At 39.3% G+C, this 18,021-nt stretch overlaps 1 protein-coding gene across 1 annotated transcript; it reads left to right on the top strand.

Moving 5' to 3' along the window:
* The first annotated feature begins 533 nt into the window (after nt 1-533).
* QPCT (glutaminyl-peptide cyclotransferase) lies at nt 534-17,027 on the top strand. Its single transcript, XM_063305854.1, has 7 exons — nt 534-882; nt 8,013-8,159; nt 11,308-11,589; nt 11,682-11,861; nt 13,759-13,858; nt 14,663-14,779; nt 16,181-17,027. The coding sequence occupies exons 1-7, from the start codon at nt 751-753 to the stop codon at nt 16,327-16,329; spliced, it is 1,107 nt and encodes a 368-aa protein (XP_063161924.1). The 5' UTR covers nt 534-750; the 3' UTR covers nt 16,330-17,027.
* Nucleotides 17,028-18,021: the final 994 nt, after the last annotated feature.

Raw genomic sequence — 18,021 nt, forward strand, 5'->3', positions numbered from 1 at the left:
GTATTAGCGAGACTCTTACAAGCAGCTTGACAAAGTAATATTGATATTGTTTCTTCCTTTTTTTTAAGTACAAAAAGTCTCCTAAATCCCATATCCTTCAAGTAATCTGTAAATTTGTGCTTGTTCTGGAGGCTGATCAGTCTGGAATGGCAAATACTCAAGAGAAAGATAGAATATGCTTTGATTCATTACTCCACAGGAATATTAAATTTTTTAAAAAATCACGAAGCGCCCCTCGCTGCTCACTTTATTAGTGGAAAAACATCACCAGAGTCTGTAGAATAGAACCGCCCCGCTCGCTTTCGGGGGAAAGACAAGAAGGAAACGGAGGAAACGGGGGGAGGGGGCGGGGGGAGCTGTCCTAGCTGTCCTGCTGTGGCGTGGCGGCAGCCCAAAGTGGCGGGATTAGTCATCTGCTGTCCTGCTGATGCTGCTGACGTGGTGCCAGGGACAAAACGCCCACCCACTCCTGAGGGAAAGCCGGATTGATTGGGATGGGAATTAGCATCTCTCCCGTTGTGTTACGTAGGCAAGGCAAGATAGAAAGCTGGACACGAAGCCAAAAGCGCCTCGGGAAGGCAGAAGCGTCCCATCGCGCGCCTGCTCTCCCAACGCTGTGCCCACTGCGCCCGCCTATTTGCCTGAAGCTGCCTCGCGCTGAGGCGCCAGCGACCCCCCTCGCTGAAAGCATTAGCAGCCGCGGTTGGCTTCGCCCCCCACCCAGCCGAGGGGAGCTGCTTCTGGAGCGGCATGGCCAGGGGGAGGCGAGGGAGCAAGGCGGTGGCATCCTTCTGCCTGGCCTGGGCACTCTGCTTGGCTCTCCCGGGCTTCCCGCAGCCTGTGGGTGGCCGAGACGACAGAGCGGACTGGACCCAGGAGAAGGTGGGTTGCTTGCAGCGTCCCCTGCTTTGGGGGTGCAACAGGACGCGAAGGGAGGGCCCGCAGGTACAGCAGAGCCAGGAGGGAAGAGCGTCCAGGGGTTAGCGTTTATGGCCTTGGGGGAATGAAGGGGAGAAAATGTATCTCAAGATTTTTTTAATGATAATGTGATGCACGGGGCCCGAGGGTGGGTGAATTTTTTTGTATTATACCATTTGAAGCATTGTTCTATTGCTATTTGTATTTGTGGCTTGGCCAGAAATCAGGTTGCATATGTCTTTTTAAAAGGTGATGAGGTGGCTGTGTCATAAAAATAAATGATCTGGAAGACAGATGTACAAATAAACGCCTTCTATTCAGCTGCGTTATCCCAGCATCAGGCACAGCCCTCAGACTCTAGAGAGGGAAAGGGCACCCTCACCAGCAGATGGGCACAGTCTGAAGGCACATGATACAGCAGCATTGCTGAAGCCAAAAATCTGAATTGGGTCAGCGCCTGATGAGAGAGTATCCAAAATACAGACCTACAATTGAGGGATCCTCGAATTCCATCAGGGAAAAAAGGCAAAATTGGAACATTCTGCTCTGCAAATGTAGTAGGATGATCCTCTCTATCTTTACAGAGGAGTAGACCCCAAGCAGGTCAGTTGGGCAGATTCCAAATGGAGCATGATGAGAATTGCACTCAATCAATTTGCCATGGAGGGATTTCTCCAGAGAAATATGCTTAGCTTTCGTTAGCAAGGAATGCATTGATTCATTTGTTCGTTTGATTTATATTTTACTCTAGCAAGTATTTGAAGTTATTACTAAAATCAATTAACAGTTGAAAGTCTTATAGAACAGAAGAATCGTTATACTGTAAATTTTCTAAATCCTTCCAAGAGAGTGGGAAAGCTCATACCAGAGCAACACGGAGAAGGCCCCCTCCTACTTGCCAGAAAGAATGTGGCCTCTGAGAGCTGAGGTATCTTTAAAAGCACCTCACCTGCAAATCACAACAGGTGCATAACAGGCAATGCAGTCCTTTAAATAGGGAACAAGGACTTTTAGTACCAACGGCTTAAATTGTATCAAGTAAGCAACTGGCATACAGCGCTGACCTTTCAGTACAGTCATTATAAGATCTTTTTGTGTTCATTAGCAGTGTAACTCCTACATTTTGCATTAATCACAACGTCTGGATACTTTTCAAGAGCAGACCCACTTAAGGTACGCCCACACACATCTCCCTAACTTTGTCTCAAAGATGCCTCACTAACCATTCCTTAAGGACATGTCTGCATACTGGTGTCCAAGAGGAGAGTCAAAATCTGCAAGATGGCAGGTATGTGTTGCAATCAAAGCTCAGTGCCTTTTATATGTACCTCAATCTCACATACACATGCAGAAGTGGCAGAGTTTCGATTGCAATGCCTCACTGTCACCTGCCAAACCTTAGCTGCAGCATACATTAAGGGAAGCAATTGGCTGAGGTTTTTCCTGCCAGCAGAAAAACCCACCAATCAATGCACTTCAGCTTACCCCGCAGTAAACTATTAAGACAACACCACCTACCAACCTCATTACAGAAGCAGAGTCAAGACTGACTATGTAGATAGAGCAAATTATGCTGGCATAATTTTGAGCTGCCTCACAGACTAGAAAAAAGCACATTAAACTAGGTCTCTGCATGGACCCCAGAAGTGGATTACCAAATCAAAATATAACTAAGGCATGGATAATTGTCCCCAAATTTGACTGGCTCCAAAAGAATGGCAATCATTATAGTTATGTGAACCACAGAAAGAACCCATGCACCTGTAATAGTACCAAATAATGTTGGGAAATCTGATCTGATGTGAAGACCACACAGAGAGAAAAGGACAGATGGCATCCATGGCTGGTATTTTGGGTCAAGGACTTTCCCCCTCCCCCCAAAACAATATTCCTAATCAAACCTCAACATCCTCATGCTGAGGAAAGCAGGAACAACCCTTTCTCCATACTGTACTGAAGAAGTCCTCATTACAAAATATTCAAATAATCAGACTTTTAATTCATTTTGGAACAGTGCATTCTCAGGAAAGTTGCATTTGCTTTTCTTTGCTTCAGAATAGAATAATTGCCATGAGCTGATTTTCTACTCAGTAGCTATGCGGTAAAATATTTATGTATAAAACACATAAGGATTGTACTTTATAACGAGGATTGTTCTGGATGTTGGTTGGATTTATTCTGCATTTATTTTAATATACAGTAAAAACAATTACCTTAATCTGGATACATTTTAGTAATTATATATTACTAATTGTGTTTTACATATATTCAGTTTACCATAGCAGAAAGGTTCTGGTCAGGCAGCCTGTATAGTCTATAAATGGAGAATTTCAACACTTCAACACCCTTTTATCTTTAATGGAAATAGAAGTTTTCTTCTATGAACTGGAAGATTGCTCTACTTACCTGAAAGAAAGATTAAGGTTTTTTAAATCAAATATTCGACACACTAAGTAAATAGTTTATTATAGTCTTAGTCAAGAGTACATACACTTGAAAGCACCCATGAACGACAACATCTAGTGTAACCTCAGCATACAATATACATTATCAAAATCAACCCACTCCCTTAGAGGATAACACACTGCTGCAAATCATTGTTACTAGGTAACAATTTTGCAGCGGTATATGTCAGCTTTGGATTTTTGTCAGGCAATAGGTAAAGAATATAAAATTTGTCTGGGTGCCTGGCATTTTGCTAAGTAAGGGTTGTAATAACTAAACCTCTATATAAAATGTACAACATGTTCAATCAATTCTACCTCTCCTAAGTCCCATGGGGATCATTTTTGGATGACTGGTATGTTCCTACATGTTCTTATGTCTGCCATCAAGTGTGGTCAAAGGGGTAGTATCAAAGCAAGCTCCAGCAAAACTTCATCTGTAGCTTGGATTGGCATGAATTTAGGTCGTCAACTGGAAAGTGACTAGATTGACTCTTATGGAACTGAACAGCCTTGTATTTTGGCCTAATTTGTACTGAAACTCTGCATCTGCAGTCCTCTGCTTAAGAACTTTGTTTCTCCCTAAGCTGGAGTGAAACAGGGGCTTAATGAAAGACCGTAACTAAGCACTTTATCTGTAATGTTTTCCCATTGATTGAATCTATAATTATATAAAGCTGTTAATGAGAGTAAGCCATTAGGAGCAAGACTTAGCCTTAGTCAGGTAAATATCATTTCTTGCCAGACCCTGGCTTCAAAGTTAGAGATGCAGCCTCCAATCTGAGTGCCATTTTAGGAACACATTTGTGTCTTTTAAATAGGGGCCTTGAAAGTTTGATTGTACTTTTCGGTAGGCTAACAAGTTGCATCTCATATAAGAGTTGTGCTACTGGTTTACTGACAAAAAGTTTAATTGTAGCAGGGATATAATTCCCTCCCTGATTTTGGTAAAATGTTAAGATTTCTGATGCACTCTGTCAGATTTCAAAGGCAACATCTTTTCTTTGAGCTATTTTCTTCCTACAGGATTAGAAAACCTCTCCTAGAAATCTAAAGCAATTTACTTGTTCTATTACTTGATTATCTACATACCATCTATGGTCTTGATGCTATTGGAAAATGCCATAATGTTTGTTTCTTGGTAGTTGATAATCAGCTGGTCTTACCTGAAAATTGTGCTAAGGCCTTAAGGGTACTTCTGAGTCCAACTTGGTTCTTTAATAAGATGGTAGCATCTCCTGTATAAAGTAAAATTGGAAGATGCTTATTGACCAGTTTTGTGCATGAAAATCATAGTTCGATTTACGAATTTGCATAAAAGTTGAACAAAAACAGGGCCAATATATATCCTTGTTTGTCTTCTTTCACTGTTAGAATATTATTAGAGAGATGATCAGCCTTACTGTGAGACTGGTATTATTGTTTATAGATTGGTAACACCAATTGTTGATAAGGAATTCCAGAACTGATTGGAATTTACTAGGTGCTGAGGGCATTTATATCAGCCATACCATTTGGAGAGATGTTTCTGAGACGTACTATTCAGCTAATTTGCCAAGAGTGCCATCCACCACTAAATAGTTCATGGAATCCAAAGGAGGCATAATATCAGGCTCATGATTACAAGCTATAATGTCCACTATCATATTGACAGTCAAATTCAACATGAATGTAAGGTTAGTTGGCTTTGATGTTGCTTTAGCTACAAAAGGAATGCTTTCAGAGAGATTCTCAGTTCTTGCTGTTTGGCCATTAGCAAACTTATTCTTTGGACCAAATATTTAGGATTACTTTAAACATCCAAAATGAATCTTTCAAGTTCTTTATCTCCTCTGATGTTATTAAATCTTTGCCTCTCAGTCTACAGGTCCACCTGCTCCATGGATCCTTGTGACTAGAAGTGTGGATTTGGCTCAATGCCATGGCACTTCTATTGATTTTATCTCCTGAAAGTCACTTTTTCTTTTTGTATTAGTTACACATCCAGTTTAAACTTTTCTTAAGCAGAGGGAAGCAGAACTGGTTCTTTAACACTTTGGACAGAAATATTTGATAAGATTCCAGAATTCTATGCATCCAGATAAACTTTATCACCATTACATTAGAAGATTTTTTACGATGATTGGCACATAGAAGAAAAGATTGTATACTCAACTGAGAGTGGTTACAAGTCAAGTAAAGGGCACAGGGACTATGATAGTTCTTTCTTATTGCCCCAGTGATGATGATTTAAACCAATATTCCCAATATAGAAGACAATTAAGTTGCTTTGAGGTCAGCAGATATTATTAACATATGCTGCCCCTGATCTTATCAAAGCCCATTGATTGCTGGTTAATAGCTTTATTGTCCTTCCCTTATTGCCAGTTTAGCCACTCCCTAAAGTCTGGCCATCTCTTATATCATTCTGTAAGGATCCTAGAGCTGTTCTCAACCCCTCCATTTTGTTTTCTAGCTGGTGAAGTTTTTCCAAAAACTTATTAGGATCTCAATGTTGAGAAAGGTTTACCACATAAGAATCTTCATTGCATCTGCTCTTGTAGTATGCTCTGAGTCTCATAATTCCTCTAGTAACCATAAGCACACTTTCAATGATGCCAAAATTGGTGCTGTAGTTTGTCTAGTTTCACAGTTGGAATGAGTAGGCTGTCAACCCATATAGAGAATCTGTTGTTGATAGAAAAAGTTACCGTTATGTTCTCAAAGTTTTCCATCCATAAGAAATTGTTCCAGGCAGAGTTGTTTTCCAGCCTTGGTCCCCACTGCAATGTTTATTGTAATTTCTTAGGCCCCATCAGATAATTGTCCAGATCTTCCCTAGCAGAGCTATAAGTCACAAAATAAAATAAATAAAATGAAGAGAGAAAGGGAGGGAGATATCCATAATACATAGCCACTTGTCTTGGACCACCTAGATTGCATTGAAACAGACTTTAGCTGTGAAGTTTCACACAAGGGTGTTAGAGCATTTGAATCATCTTTCATCTTCCCAATCTTTCAAATTTTTTAATTTAAAATTGATCATCTTAGATATGCTTAGAGAAAGTATTAGAGGCAGAGAAAAGGGGATTATGTTATTTTTTACCTTCTCTTTCCGGAGAGTGTGGTAATCATCTTAAGTCCAAATTGGTCTTTCTTTTAGGTAAATACAGTACAATATTCATGGTCATCCTGAACTGGTCTCAGTATTAAAATGTCTATTGGCTATTTTCACAGGTTTCTGTTCATTCTTTCAGCAATTCTATTCCTCTCATTCATTTCTTTTTCTGGAAGCTTATGGAACTATAAAAGGACATACTGGTTCCTTCAATTATTGTCTTGACTTGTGAAGGGCATGGATGGTCAATGATCCCTGGGTTCATTTCCATAATTCTTCTGCCCAGGCTAGTGTGTTTATGTGCTTTAAAACAAAAAAGTACCGAGACCTTTGATCTTTCTGTTGGCAAATTGTTTGCTCAAAATGTCCAACCCAAGCTCCCTTCCAATGGGGGAAAGATACAGAACCCATGCAAATATTCTTGTTTGCAGAAGAAAACAGATTGTGGAGGATAGAGTGATTTTGAGCCAAGAAATGATGAACTGGAAAATCTTCAAGCACCTTCTGAATTTGAAGACTTCTCTGTGTCCCACAGAAACAGAGTGCTTTTTGTTAAATACTCACAGAGACGAAAAAAATCAGGTGACTGCTTATCACATGCAGTCAGACTCTTATGCATCAGCTTTATTTTTTAATCCATAATTGACCCTAGGAGAAATAAATAAATTGCAAGGGAGATGCTCCTTCAACAGCAGCATGATTATATAGCAATATCTTGTTTTGTCTTTCAGTGGACATAAACTGGCACCAGTAAATGCCTGTACTGCTTTACTAAAATTATTCTTTTATTGATTTCTATGCAACATTTGCTTGGCAGGTAGAATGGAATTGCATTTTAAAATAAATTTTAAAAATTTTAAATTTAAAAATTCCATTATTTTCGTAACTACAAACACTCTAATCTTCATTACACTTGAAAGCTCTGCTGGCTAATACGTATTTTTGATATAACTGCCCTTAAGAAAAGTCTCTTAGTATATTTTCTATTGTTTCTTAGAAATTTATAATTTTGGCAGAATACTAAATTGGCAACAGGAAAGGTTTTAAAAATACTCTGATGTGGAAAAGTACTTGTATCAAGCTTCATCTTTCTTTCTCCCAGTACTCAAAAAAGGGATGGATGAAATCTCTCCATGTACCAGAAAATTAGTATGTGCTAGAACTGAGTTTTAGGAAGAGGTACAAAATAATCTTTGCTTTCTGAAAGAAATTCTGTGGCACTGTGGCTTCCCTAAAGATTTAACAGAGAATAGGAATCAATTACTGTAGTAATGCCTTCAGTCCTTATGCTCAGCATATATATATGTAAAAATATCTTACAAAAATACCATGCATTTCCATGTGCAGTGTCTCAGCAGACTAAACTCTGGATCCTCAGAAGGGTGCTGTAGAAACATTTTTTCATTGCTAGTTGTTTTCATTTTAACAATAAGAATGGATAATAGCTGTTCTATTTTAATAAATAGTTCCATCACCATTATCAGATACAAAGCAGATAAGCAATATACTGTAGCATCTTCTCATCCTGATTTTTCCTTTAATTCTTTCTGCAGTATTCCCATCGCCCAACCATTTTAAATGCAACCAGCATCCTGCAAGTCACCTTACAGACAAATGTTAATCGCATGTGGCAAAATGACCTCCATCCAATCTTGATTGAGAGATATCCAGGATCACCTGGGAGTTATGCTGTGCGGCAGGTAAGACAGAACAGGTTAAAAGTAGTGAACGGGGCAAAAGAGTTCAACAGGGATAGCAAATATAGAGTAAGTACACTTAATAGATGTGTCACAGAGTAAATACTATTGCAAGAACATAAAAAGAGCCTTGCCAACTCAAGCCAAAGGCCCATCTAATCCAGCCTTCTTTGTCACAACATGACAAACTAGAGATTCTAAACAGGAAGTTTAGAGACAGGACACAAAGGCAGTAACTCTCTTCAGTTGCTTCCCATTCCTCCCCCCACGTTTTTTTAAGGTATTCTGCTTATTATTCAGGAGGTGGTATACAGGTGTCAGAACGAGTAACCATTAATTGAAACACAGTTAATGCTCCTGGAATGGAGAAGGTAATTATGTTGTCAGCACTAATGACAGCACAAGAAATAACTACTAGCAACTGATATATTGCACCTTGGAGAAGAACTGTATTCTCCAGTCACAAAATGCACTCATAAATATGCAGTACATTTATTGTGCCAAATCCTGATGAATTGGAGATGTTGCCCAAAAGCAATGGTGATCATTCTTAGTACAGTTGGAATGTGATGATAGGTAAGCTTGATGATCTGCAATTTATGAAGCAAACAAGGCAGATAAACTCTTTCAAAGAATATCTACTAAATGTTTGTTTCCTAGGAGATTTCTCACAAATAGCCTAAACAAAAATAGTATCTCCAGTACTGCAGCAATTAAACACATCCAAGAAAGAATGTGTGCTACTGTTCCTGGAGAAGAACAGTATCTGAAAATAAACTTCCTAGTAAGAAATATGTCTTTGATGTTCATTTCTTTGAAGCTGTAAAACTAAACCAAGTGTCTCCTGCATACTAGAATTTCCACTACCAAATAGCTGATGAGCACTTACAGACTAGCATGGGCACCACTGATAATCTATGATTATGTTTTTCTGGAATTAGTACACATTCTAAAATATGTCATCTTTCTCCTCATAGATAACATTCATTTGTCCTTTTCTATCCTCTCAAAATCTCTGAAAGGTATAGGTAATAAAAAGCCCCAAACTATTTAGTTTGAGTGATGAGCTAAATTGGGAACCTTTCGTGGACTTTGAGCTTAATATGATGGTACTTAGATTTTGCTCTAGTAAATTCACAGAAGGAAAGGTGGTTATAGTGATATTCTTCTTTTCATTGCCAGTGTTTTCTTATATATAATTATGTCTTTTGTAACTTTATTTATTTATTTAATTTTTATCCCGTCTTTATTATTTTTATAAATAACTCAAGGTGGCGAACATACCTAATACTCCTTTCTCCTATTTTCCCCACAACAGCAACCCTGTGAGGTGAGTTGGGCTGAGAGAGAGTGATTGGCCCAAGGTCACCCAGCCACAGGCTCACAACTAGGGTCTGTGTCACCCAGGGCAAACATGAATTCAGTGCCCATTTTGCCCCCCCCCCTCACATTTTGGCACCCCCTCCAGCATGGCGCCTGGGGCACATGCCCCGCTTGCCCCCCCCCCAGTTGCAGCCCTGCCCAGCCAGCTTTCATTTATTCTGATTAGCAGTAAATCCTGGTTTTCCTATGCATTGGTTTGATTTCATAGAAGACACATTTTTCTATCCTTATAAATAAATATATAAATAACTATCCTTCTGCCATTTTAATTGTACAGAGTGTTTTTTACAGACAAGTATCAACATGTTCTATAAGATAATGAAGGCTCTCTTAGGCCTTGATTGCAGCAACTCTTGGGCTGCTATAGAAATGAGTGGCTAAGAAAACATTATTAAGGAAACATCCAAAGATATATCCTCAGATGGGGGAACAGCAATTATATATTATTAAGTGACAGCAGCTGGGATTGAGAACCTGTTACTTTCAAAAGTCTTCCTTGCGTCTCAAGCTGGAATTGCTGGCTGAGATCCCTTTCTCTCATGTTTTGAACTGCTTCTATGCCTTTTGCAATTAGGAGCATGAAGAAAATGTAATGAAGATTAATTTAGAAATAAGCACTCTTGTTCAGAGCTCAAAATGGTCAGAACCTTCAGATTTGTCCATATATATATTGCCTCTCTGATTTGCTCTGGTGCAACATGTGGGAATGGGGGAAAAAGAGACCCCAAGATGGAGGTGTATGTGAATGTACCAGCATTCTGAATCATTCTCATATTAAAAGGCTAAATATGGGAAAGATGTAAACATATTATCACATCTTCTCCTACCAGATGCCCTTCAGATGTATTTGTTAATTGTTCCCAGATGCTGAACAGGCAGAGGATTATGGGTATTTACTGCATCTGAAAGGCCCCATGTTGAAAAAGGCTGATGGAGCTAGTTACTCCAAAATTTTGTCTTGCCTTATACAAACAGAATTCCAGTTTGAAACAGAAGACTTGTCTTGCTTCATTATCAGTAGGCCTTGTGTTTGCTTGAAAAGGTCTCCTAAAGAGAAATGTGTTGATAAGAAAACTGTGAATGGGCATTTCTTGAATATTTATTTATTTATCTATCAATCATATCTTTATCACCGCCCATCTCCCTCATACGGGGGACTCTGGGCGGTTCACAATAAAACAGTTTAAAATTTGATAAGATCATAATAATATCATTAATCTATCAATATCAATAAATAAATATAAAATGCAATGAGATCCAGGTAATGGCAGATCTAATACCACCCAAAGGGGAACAAGACCGGCCTCGGCAGGACTAGGGAGCCAGCCAACCCCAAGAGTGGCTCTTCCTCTCCCCACTCCAGGCATGGTGACAAAGACAGGTCTTCAGTCATTTCCTGAAGTCCAAAAGAGAGGAGGCTAGCCTCACTTCCAGGGGAAGGGTGTTCCAAAGGGTGGGAGCTGCTGCAGAGAAGGCCCACCTCCTGGACTCCGCCAGATGGAATTCTCATGCAGAAGGGGTCCGCAGCATGCCCTCTCTGCATGAGCGGGTGGGACGGGTTGATGTAATGGGGATGAGATTGTCCCTTAGGTAACCTGGACCCATGCCATGTAGGGCTTTAAAGGTGATAACCAACATATTAGGTTTAAGAGGGAAACTGCTAATCTTTTTCAGGAAATTTGCTAGTTCCCACAGGATTGATTTGTATTGGGTTGCTTAAAAATTAACATTGTTGATCACCATTGATTTTTGGTTCTTTACATTTCAGCATATCAAGCATCGCCTGCAAGGATTACAGGCTGGCTGGGTTGTTGAAGAAGATACATTTCAGAGCCATACTCCTTATGGATACCGCACCTTTTCAAATATAATCAGTACTCTCAATCCCCTTGCCAAGCGCCATCTGGTGCTTGCCTGCCATTATGACTCAAAATATTTTCCACCGCAACTGGATGGTGAAGTGTTTGTTGGAGCCACCGACTCAGCTGTGCCTTGTGCAATGATGCTAGAATTGGCAAGGTCCTTGGACAGACAGCTTTATATTCTGAAGGTATTTGCTGTTTCTTTCAAGTTGCTCCTGCATTTGCTATGATCCCAAGCAGGGTGACTGACTTTCCATTCTGTTTCCCACTCATTCCATAGCAAAGCAGCTTATCTCCCAAGGCAGATCTTTCTCTGAAGCTTATTTTCTTCGATGGTGAAGAAGCTTTTGTTCGATGGTCCCCTTCTGATTCCCTGTATGGCTCTCGATCTTTGGCCCAGAAAATGGCATCTACTCCTCATCCACCAGGTGCCCGAAACACAAATCAGATTCAAGGCATTGTAAGTGAAAGCTTTATAAATACTGGATGGTGGGTTAAAAATGGCTGAGCTACACAAAGTTTCTTGTGTAACATTAATTTCCCATTGCTCCAGTTTTTAAAATGTAATAATTGGGAAGAAAGCCTATGCACAAAAGAAAAGTTAGGAGGAAGACAAAAGTGTTTTGCAATTAGTACTTTAAATGAGTATGACTAAAAGGTGGACAAATCTTATTGTTAGTTTTAGGTAGGGTCTAATAGTTCAAGCTTTGTCACAATCTAAATGTAAGCACTGTTTTTTTTTAATGGAAGATAAGTTTGTACTCATAGTGTACACTGGAGTCAGCCAAAACCAAACTATGAGGATGGGCAAGATAATTTGGAACAGATTTTCATTTACCCCAGGGAGAGTGTACAGGTCTGAATCCTGGTTACTCCAGTTCTGGGCTCCACATGCTGGAAAGAGTGGCACTGTGATAGGGTCACTAAAATGGGAAGAAACCATTTAGTGTTTAAGTAAAATGCCACAATGGGGACAGGGGGTATTGGACTCAGTGATGGACAAGGCTGCCTGCCTTCGAACAAGAGTAATCTTGTAATCACAACATTCTTGATTGCCTCATTTACAGCCTTTTGGGGACATAAAAATTTTAGGGGTTGGTCCACTAGTCTCTCATCTTGACTGGTAGCATGAACATGTTTTGTGAAGTGAGTTGCTCCCATATACATCCACTGCAATCTGTAACAATCAGTTTCATCATATTCAGGCGAGAGCATTATTGTTCCATATAACCACTTCTCATTGCACAAAAATGGGCCCACAACAGGATTCGTACAATGTTTTTCATCTATCTCAAGCAATTAAACTAGAAGCACTTAATTTTTTTTAAAAAAATCATATTTTAAAAGAGTGTGAATTTAAAGATCCTTGCATTAGTTTTAGTGAAATTTACCTCATCATCTTACAATAGTCTCATTTGCTATAAAAGTGGTTCTATTCTAATACTACTACTAGTTTTCCTGTGCTAGATTGTGGGAGAATGGAGTTCTGTTTTTCAAATCTCACTCCAGATCCAGACACTGATTGAAAATGAACTACCTCCAGAGTAACCTAGTCAGTGATGTAAATATAGTAAAGGCAGCACTCTGGAGGAGCAGCTCTCAGTTGTTCCTCACTCCTTGCCCCATGTCTTCAATAAACCTGATTGCAGGTCAGGGCTATCATACTGGGGCTGGCACCCATTAGATATACCTTTTTGCTGCCACATCATCATTTTGGAGCCCAGATATGGTATGCCTAAGAGTGAGTGAGTTTCAGGTGATCAAGTGTTTGCAAGGGTGGAAGGCAAAGGGGTCTTCAGAGGGGATGTTGCATGAGTGCTGCATGACTGGTGGCTGAATGGTGAATGGGAGGGGAAGCGATCTTTCCCCCCCCAAGTGTATCTGTCAAACAGGAGAGGGGAAGAGATTCTTTGGGGGACAGGAGAACCTTACAAGGGACCTGTCCTGTTTCAGGCTGAGCATACAGAGTTGGGTTGCAGGCTGTTTACTTTCAGGTTTGCAAGCATTTACAGGCTTTGGCAGGAAGAGCGCTGGTGTGAAGAGAAGTTAATTGCTAAAACAAAAATGCAGAGATGTGCCATTAAAAAGCAGTTGTCATCTGAGGTCTATTTGTAGACATATTATCCTGACTCAAGTCCTTACTGAGTACAATAAGAGTTACACCAAGGTTTGTGAGTAGATTTCAGGCTCAATGAGATGTTTATATTCAACAATTTATGTTCAGCAAGTATGACTTCTAAAATACTTTTCTGGAATTGTCAGCATTCACTGGTTTTAGACAGTCATTAATATATTCTTATGGATAGAGCTCAGGGAGTGGTATTAAAAGGGATAATGTCTTGACTGATTTCTCATAGGATCTTTTTGTGTTATTGGATTTAATTGGTGCGCGAAACCCTGTTTTTCCTGTTTACTTCTTGAACACAGCTCGATGGTTTGGGAGACTTGAAGCAATTGGTAAGGACTTACTTTTGTAAAGTATCAGTTCCACCTAGTAAAGGGACACTCACCTAGTTTTATACAGTGGAGTATTTCTAGCAGCACCATGCTATTAGAATTTCACATCACAGGTGTTGCTATGCACATCTCTTCTTCCCTTTGAAGGAAATGTTTAAACAAAAAGTCCTTTATTGCATTACAAAAATATCAAGAATTTAACTAGCTGCTTAAAGGTAAAGGTAAAGGTTTCCCTTGACGTAAAGTCCAGTCGAGTCCGACTCTAGGGGGCGGTGCTCATCTCCGTTTCAAAGCCTTGGAGCCGGCGTTGTCATAGACACTTCCGGGTCATGTGGCCAGCATGACTCACGGAACGCCGTTACCTTCCCGCTGAAGCGGTACCAATTAATCTACTCACATTTGCATGTTTTCGAACTGCTTGGTGTGCAGGAGCTGGGACGAGCAACGGGAGCTCACCCCGCCGCGCGGTTTCGAACCGCCGACCTTCCGATCGACAGCTCAGCGGTTTAACCCGCAGCGCCACCGCTGCTTATATGCATATATTTTTTAACCATTGTGGACTTTGTTGATTAAGATAGAAACTATGCAAATACTACCAAAACAGTACAATACAGATTAAGACTTTAGCAAAATATCTGTTCTGAGGTCATTTTCTGGGATATAGTAGCAATCACAACAAGTTTGTATTCACAAAGCATTGAGGGTATGTAAATTCTAAGGAAAATTCATTTTTGCAGATTGAGGGTTTTTTTTAAATAATCACCTTGATATTCACAACTTACTACTTTTTAAAAAAAACTGCAGAACGAAACCTTCATGATTTGGGTTTGCTAAATAATTATTCTCCTGAGAGACGGTACTTCCGGAGTAATTTACGCCGACATCCAGTTGAGGATGACCATATTCCATTTTTGAGAAGAGGTATGGAAATTTTAATGTGTTTTAGCTCATATACATTCAGCAACATATGTAGAAGTGTCATTTATCTACACAAATCTCTCTCTAGACTTATGGAATTGTACAAGCATTCATTTTTATAGAGTAAGGTCTTGTCATCAAACTATTTTTCAGAATTATGGCTTGTTCTGCTTTTGACAAATCATACTGGGACAATTACATTAAAACAAGGAAATCAGTGACTATAATTATGCTAAAAGACATTGCACAATTGTTTCTTTTCTCCATCCCATCCCTGCAAGATAGGCTAAGGGGTTCTGGATCTTTTTTTTTCAGAGTAACAATACAAATTAAGGGAATTACATTGGCAGGGGTCAGCCAACACAGTATTATATAAGCATAAAAGGAAATGTAAATGAAACATTTAAAGCCAAATGTCTATCCAATTCACAAAGAAAGTGACTTTGCTCAAAGGGCATTGTGCCATATTTCTTTTCTGTTTATTCCTCCAAATACTCTTCTCTAGAGCAGGGGTGTCCATAAGCCTTGCCCTTTGGGATATGCAGATATCCTCAAAGAGCACATACAAAAGGAGCAGTTTGTGTCAGACTCTTTGACCCTTCCTGTGGACACTGCTGCTCTAGAGGTACGTGAAATATTTAGAAGCTTGGAACTCCCTTTGGGGCACTTCTGTTCTTCTTCACTCATGGCCATTTCTAATATCAAAATGCCACAGAAGCAATTGCAGCAGTTTTCTAGAAGATTGTATCTTACATCCTCCTCCTGATTTCTGCCCTCCAGAATTCAAGAAGGTATGTGAAATACTCATGTCCTTGGTTAAATCATTAACTAATTGTGCATCCAGCATATTCCAGGTTGAATAATTTTTGCCTAATTTTCAGAGGCTTTTCACACAGGCTAAGAGTACATGCTACAGTTGTGCAATTGTTTTAATCAACAAAATCAGTTTTTCCCTCGTAATAGCTCCCATTTAAATTCAGGTACATCTATTTGTATCAATACGAAAAGTGAAAAACAGAAAGATGTTTAATGTTAACAGATGACGTGGTTTTTGCCATTTCTGGTGTACAGAGGAAAATATGGCATGACAAGTGGATTTGCCATTTATACACAGGGCTTGAATGTTTATGTTTAGAGATAGATCCCACTTCAAAATACTTACCACTGATAGCCAAAACCTGTTTTATTTTTGCCAAAAAAGCTATGGTTGCTCTTTAAATGTCCTTACACTTTTAACAGCAATGGACTTTTAATAATGTTCTAAAATTCAGTAGACTAAATAACAAGACGAGAACATTAACACCATCATGCCTTCAGTTTACATATTGTACAACACTCTTGAGAAATACAGTTGTCTCAAAAGTTGGACCAACCCTTCATCTTTTTGTTCTCTCTTCCCAACAGGTGTCCCAATCCTACACTTGATACCATCACCTTTCCCCAAAGTATGGCACACTATGGAGGATAATGAAGAGAATCTTGATAAGCCAACTATTGACAATCTTAGCAAAATTCTGCAAGTTTTTGTATTGGAATATCTCAGCCTGGGATAACTGTTACCCTTAAATTGATACTTTGTTCTGAACACTTCACCAGCCTCTGTTTAGGATTCTTCCAAGAATAGGCCTTTACTGTAGATATAGCAGTCAGACCTCCTAATTTATGTCTTGCCCTTGACAAAAACTGAAAGAAAGACTATGCATCCAGATTTAATAATGCTAGTGAAGTTTTAAAGTTTATTCCCAAGCAACAAATACCTGGCAGTGTAAAAGCTAATTATGCTATTATGAGAAGCAGGATGAAAAAAAATATCAAAAGAAGCACTTTTAATTTAATCCACTTTTTAATTTAAGAATTAATGGGAAGCCTTTACACATCTTAGGTATTAACTTATTTTTATTAATCTTTAATATCCATATTTCATAATTTGACTACAGCAACGTTTAGAAGAACAAAGTACTATTAAGTATCTCAGGGTGAGAATCTAAGCACCTTTGGCTTGCCAATTCACACACGTGCAGAAGACAAGGGCTGCAAAATACACACCCACACAGAGTATATATGTGGCTTATTGTACTGTAATATTCTGCTGTTCAAATTATTCCCAAGTATGGTTTGAGGTGCCAATATTGTCGTCTTCTGTAGCTGTGAGTGCCAATAAAAACCAGGGAGTGACCGTGCCTGGACTACAGTTCTAAACCAGGTATGGAAATCATCAGTCCACATCACATTAAATCATGTTGTTAATATACATTGCCTGATTCCAGTTGTTTATCTGATGTTGACTCATCTCAGCACACCATTATCCCTTTATTTAACAATGACATTCAAATTTGAAAGTGAATCATAGATGGGCAGTAGCGAAAATTGAATATCCACTAAATATTCAAACTCACCCTAATATTTTCAATGAACGTATTTTCAGGCTACATTTAAGCATCTAGTGCAGGAGTGAGCAAACATTCATTCATCCATCCATTCATTGCATTCCCTGAAGTCCCTCCGAAAACACTGCCCAAAATGGCAGCATGATTCAACAATTTATTATATTTAAAAAGCGTGCCTTCAAATTAGTCTTGACTCCTGGCAACTACATAGACAAGCCCTGCACTTTTCTTGGCAACAGTTTCAGAAACGCTTGCCCTTGCCTTCTTCCTAGGCTGAGAGAGTAGCCCAAGGACATCCAGCTTGGTTTGGGCCTATGGTAGGACTAGAACTCACATCCCCAAGTTTCTAGCCAGTGCCTTAACCACTACACCAAACTGGCTCTCCTAATTATAAAAAGGGTGAATTGATATTAATACACTAATTAAAATTACAAAACAAGCCCTTCTTGGGAAAAAAATCCTCTTCAGTGATGGCATCGTATCAGCGCCATGTGCTGGGCCTGAGAACATAACAGCCAATTTTATGTAACCTATTGTGCCATATTGACAGTTGAGACATTTGAATTCCAAGACCTTAATTCTATAAGCATTGTTCATCTAAACATATCTTGCTTTAAGGACAGGCAATATGTGGTTCTGTCAGCAGCTTGACATTGTCTTTCCCAGAACTTTTTTGACATACTAAGAATTCAATATGGAAAGGAGGTTATATAAGGTAGTATAAATACACTGTAGTTAATGGGGTCGATTCTGCACATATATTGTTGAACAAGCAGTAGCTGTCACTAAAACCAAGTCTTTAAGATTACATTCTGCTCTTTCTGTCCCTGTAGTAATTATATAAAGAGGTGCAAGGGA

Source organism: Candoia aspera, chromosome 1 (assembly GCF_035149785.1).
Source record: "Candoia aspera isolate rCanAsp1 chromosome 1, rCanAsp1.hap2, whole genome shotgun sequence".
NCBI lineage: Eukaryota > Metazoa > Chordata > Lepidosauria > Squamata > Boidae > Candoia > Candoia aspera.

What these genes read in the sequence shown, in the direction of transcription:
- QPCT (XM_063305854.1), top strand. Translation starts at nt 751, where the DNA reads ATGGCCAGGGGGAGGCGAGGGAGCAAGGCGGTGGCATCCTTCTGCCTG. An exon ending in CGGACTGGACCCAGGAGAAG is followed by an intron (nt 883 to 8,012) that starts GTGGGTTGCTTG and finishes TTCTTTCTGCAG; the next exon opens with TATTCCCATCGCCCAACCAT. An exon ending in GGAGTTATGCTGTGCGGCAG is followed by an intron (nt 8,160 to 11,307) that starts GTAAGACAGAAC and finishes TTTACATTTCAG; the next exon opens with CATATCAAGCATCGCCTGCA.